The 4,152-nt window shown below is 38.3% G+C and overlaps 1 protein-coding gene across 1 annotated transcript; it reads right to left on the bottom strand.

Annotated features, from left to right (window-relative positions):
• Window positions 1–274: 274 nt before the first annotated feature.
• On the bottom strand, window positions 275–3,527 carry USP26 (ubiquitin specific peptidase 26). Its single transcript, XM_037820915.1, is given in 13 exon segments — window positions 275–498; window positions 501–745; window positions 1,420–1,483; window positions 1,486–1,860; window positions 1,863–1,966; window positions 1,968–2,066; window positions 2,068–2,123; window positions 2,125–2,433; window positions 2,435–2,832; window positions 2,835–2,939; window positions 2,942–3,298; window positions 3,301–3,449; window positions 3,451–3,527. Coding segments are annotated over 13 exon segments (2,562 nt in total).
• Window positions 3,528–4,152: the final 625 nt, after the last annotated feature.

Consider the following 4,152-nt stretch of genomic DNA (forward strand, 5'->3'; position numbering starts at 1 on the left):
TTAGAACATTGAAAAGTAACACTTTAGTCTTATAGGAAAGAAGAAAGCTTATCAGCCCCCACTGTGGGATTGAGGGTACTGTGAGAGGGTTAGAATGGTGAATTCCCCACAAGCGTTTCTGTTTGGACTTTGTTCCTGGACTAATTGCCTCTTCATTTCTGGACAGAGTTCAGAGTCTTCTTCCTTCCATGGAGGAAGGATAGCAAGTGAGGCAACCAGGAGTCTGTTCCTCTTACTCCTCCTGAGGGGGCTTCCCTGTCTCTGTGCTAAGATGCTAAGAGTTCTCTTCCCTTTCCGTTAGCTCTTCAGAGATCTCATTGTGCATATAAAAGAAGGTGGTGCAAAGCCTAGTCTCCTGCATGGGGGCCTCTTGGATGCTCTATACCTGCAGATCATTGTATGTGAACCAGACTTGCCTCTCAAAGTCATAGGCATTGCTGCTATAATGGCCTGAATTCGGGCTCTTCCCAAGATGGCTAAAAATACCAATGAGATGTTAGTATGAAGATGTCCCATCTCAGCATTTCTTTTTGGTTTCTTGGCTTTAGCCTCTCTGTTCTCCATATCTAAAATGTCTTTGTTTCCAGGGTTCTTATTTGAACACAATGAACCCATGGAATTCATGTTAGCGTCCTGGAAACTTAATTCTGTAGGTCTCCTGAGGTTCTCTTTATACTCCTGGGCCTCTGGCTACTGAAGGCTTCCAGGCAATGCCTGCTGAGAAAATTGCCCATAGATTTTCATCCTGTTTCAGTTTGCTAAAGCTGCTGATATGCAATATACCAGAAATGGACCGGCTTTTAAAAATGGGGATTTATTAGGTTACAAGTTACAATTTTAAGGCCATGAAAATGTCCAAATTAAGGCATCAACAAGAGGATACTTTCTCTGAAGGAAGGCTGCCGGCATCTGGGACTCCTCTGTCACATGGCCAGCATCTGCTGGTCCTTCACTCCTGGGTTCCATTGCTTTCAGCTTCTGATTCTAGTGGCTTTTCTCTCTGAGCATCTGTGGGTTCTCACTTAGCTTCTCTGAGGCTTTTCTCTTTCAACTCTCTCTAGGTGTTTATCTCTGTAAGCTCTTTTGGCATTTTCTGTCCTTTTCCTCTCATAAAGGACTCCTGAAAAAAGGCTTAAGACTCACCTTGAATTGGGTGGATCATATCTCAATTGAAATAACCTAATCAAAATGTCCCACCCACAATAGCTCTGCACCCGCAAGAATGGATTAAAAGGACATGGCATTTTCTGGGGTACATAAAAACTTCAAACTACCACACATTCCATCACACTTCTGGACTGTTCTGCCACATCTTGGGATCTTTCCTGAATTGTGGTAATTTTATCCTCATAAACACCTTCAGCAGTCTCAGTGACACTGTCAAAATGTAACTCTACAAACATGTTGCTTTTCTTCTACTTCTTAAACTCTGGATTTTCAGGTACCTCTTGAAGATGAACCTTTGCAAGATCTGTTTCTGGGTGCTGGTGGGTCTACCACTATCTTCAGGCCTCAGAGAAAGGAATGTGTCTTCCTAATCTATCAATGAGTCAGGTGATAGCAGCTCCTTTTCACTGATGGCCCACTCTCCTAAATTTACCAGTTCTGATTCTATTATATTCAGTTTAGAACACTTTTCCCAGTCTTTTTGGTACTGTTCTCTGCTTAACCCCTTACAGAGCTTCTGGAATTTTTGTGGTTCAGCCTCTTTGTCTGATCTAATGTGTAGAGCCAAGCAATCCTTGGATTCTGAAGTCAACTTCCTTGAAGGTGCGGGTGGATTGATTGTTTCATAATTCTTCTTTTGAGAGACTCTTACGGCTTTGGAATCACAAATATATGCATTCTTGCCCAGGGGAAAGGTGGTTTGGTTCTTTCATTGCAATGAGAAGACAATTTTTAATATTTGGTAATAATGACTCCTGGCCATCCTTCCTTAAGGACCAAAAACTCATTAAAGCTATAACATTAAAGCAATAAGGACCCTTGGTAGCCTACTGAATCTGTGGATTGCAACAGAATTCTTGTGCTTAAACTTCTCACAATTATGATCAATATTTCTGTTCTAAGAAAAGGTCTAAAGTGGACTGAATAGACAAAGGAAGTGTTTTCATTCCTTGGGAGAAGGTTGATGGAGAGATAATTACACAGTTCTGTCTTGAGAACAATCTGATCGCAGGCTTTAGAAATAAAAGAGCACTGCAGCTCAAATTCAAAATTAGTGATGACAGGACAAATGGGCACTTTGGATACTGCATTACTAGCCAAAAACCATTGAGGGGCATTTTCTTCCCCGGACTCACTTTTAGATTTCCAAATTGTGATTTTTCCTATGTTTTCTTTCATCTGATCTAAACAGTGACCTAAAAATTCATGAGCATCATTCTGTATGTTGCCAGAGAATATCCCTGAAACTACTGAAATGGATTTTTTTGATATTCACAAATAACTTCTCCTTGATTTTTATGTTATAAATATCTTTCAAGACAACTTGCTGTGCCATGCACATAGTGAGAGCATCAAAGGGAATTCTACCCAATGGGAAACCCCAATTGAATAAGTCAACAGCAAATGATGGGATTGAAAATAAAGACTATAAAACTGCATCCATATAACAGATGTTTCCCAAATTTGGGAGGCCTGACCATAGTTTCTCTGAATAAAATTCAAGGACCATCTTGGCTTCATGCTACTCAAGGTTATCCAGGTTACACTCTGTTTCTGATAGAAATGCCAAACTTCTTTTGTACAAAAGAATTTGGATAAAACTAGTAACTCCTAGTTTAGGGTCTCTAGTACAGCTTGTCTGAAATGAAGTTTCAAATTCCAATTACTATTCTTTTTTAACTCTTTTAAACACAATTTTTCCTTCCTAATATGGCTTACATACCTCAAGGAATGTGTCTTGGATTTCTTTCTTAATACAGAATTATTCTCTATAAATAATTACAGTTATTCATCTCTGAATCAGATAATAGCATTCTTTTTCTCTTGCCTCTTTGATTTTCTACTAACACTGTGCTGGCAAGTGCTAATGATTTTGATGTAAATGAAGGCATCTTTTGGACATGTGTTCTACTTCCTTTTGTTTTCTCAAAAAATCCACTACTTGACTTCTTACAAACTTTGCAAAATGAAGTTTTATTGATTTCTTTTTGTGTTTTTGTTCCGCCAAGGAGTTCCCCAACAATATAAGCTTTCAAGGGTAGTTTAAACTTGTTTTGTGAACTTTCGTCCAGGAATATCCTCAATTGTCTGACACCTCTGTAGGATAATTTGTCAATAAACAAGAAGCTTTGCTTTGAAAAGTTAAATGCAGGTGACTTTCTTTTACACCACAGTATCTGAGAACAATGCTTCTAATATTATTACTTAGCTGAAAAACCCTAATAAGTTCTTCAGTGCTAAAATGAACCACCAGTCTAACTTTCTTCTTTCCATCTACATTTCAATGAATGCTTCTTTTGACTTAGCCCCATCTTCTTACTCCACATTTGGACAAAGCCATGTACCATTAGAGGAGCCATCCTTTCTTAACAAAGAAAACACATGTAGCCTGGATTACTGACAATCTTGAAAGTCCCGATTTGTTTTTTGCAGGTTTGTCTCTGGTGCCACCACCAAAGATATGATTCTTTAGTCCTCTGTACAGAATGATCTTTTTTCCAGTGTTGGTTTTATACTAAAGCCTTTTCAGGCTCTGGATATCTAGAGCTCTTTATAGCGTTGAAAGCAATGCCTTTTGAGATTGATTCCTAAGGGAAGTTCACTACTGGAAAAAAATCAAGAAAAGTTATTTATCAGAGAAATGCTTGGATAAAACTCAACCTATACTCCCATATACTAAATCTCCTTTCCATCACAATACTGGTGTCTATTCTGATTAATTTCTCCACTTCAATTCAAATCATGAAACACATTCAATACTTAGTTGAAGAGCATACTGAACACCAATGTCTCAAGTATCTGTATAAACATGCTAAGTTTCAAAAACTTTGAAAGTTGGGTTAAAATAATAACTGAAATTTAGTTCAAGATTGTGTTTACTATACTTTCTTGTTTAACAAGCAAACACACAGTACAAAAGATTTTCAACAAACAAGGATATGGTGAGTGGGTAGTTTCCTGTTGGCTCCACTGTCCCTCAAGTGT

Source organism: Choloepus didactylus, chromosome X, assembly GCF_015220235.1.
Source record: "Choloepus didactylus isolate mChoDid1 chromosome X, mChoDid1.pri, whole genome shotgun sequence".
NCBI classification, from domain to species: domain Eukaryota; kingdom Metazoa; phylum Chordata; class Mammalia; order Pilosa; family Megalonychidae; genus Choloepus; species Choloepus didactylus.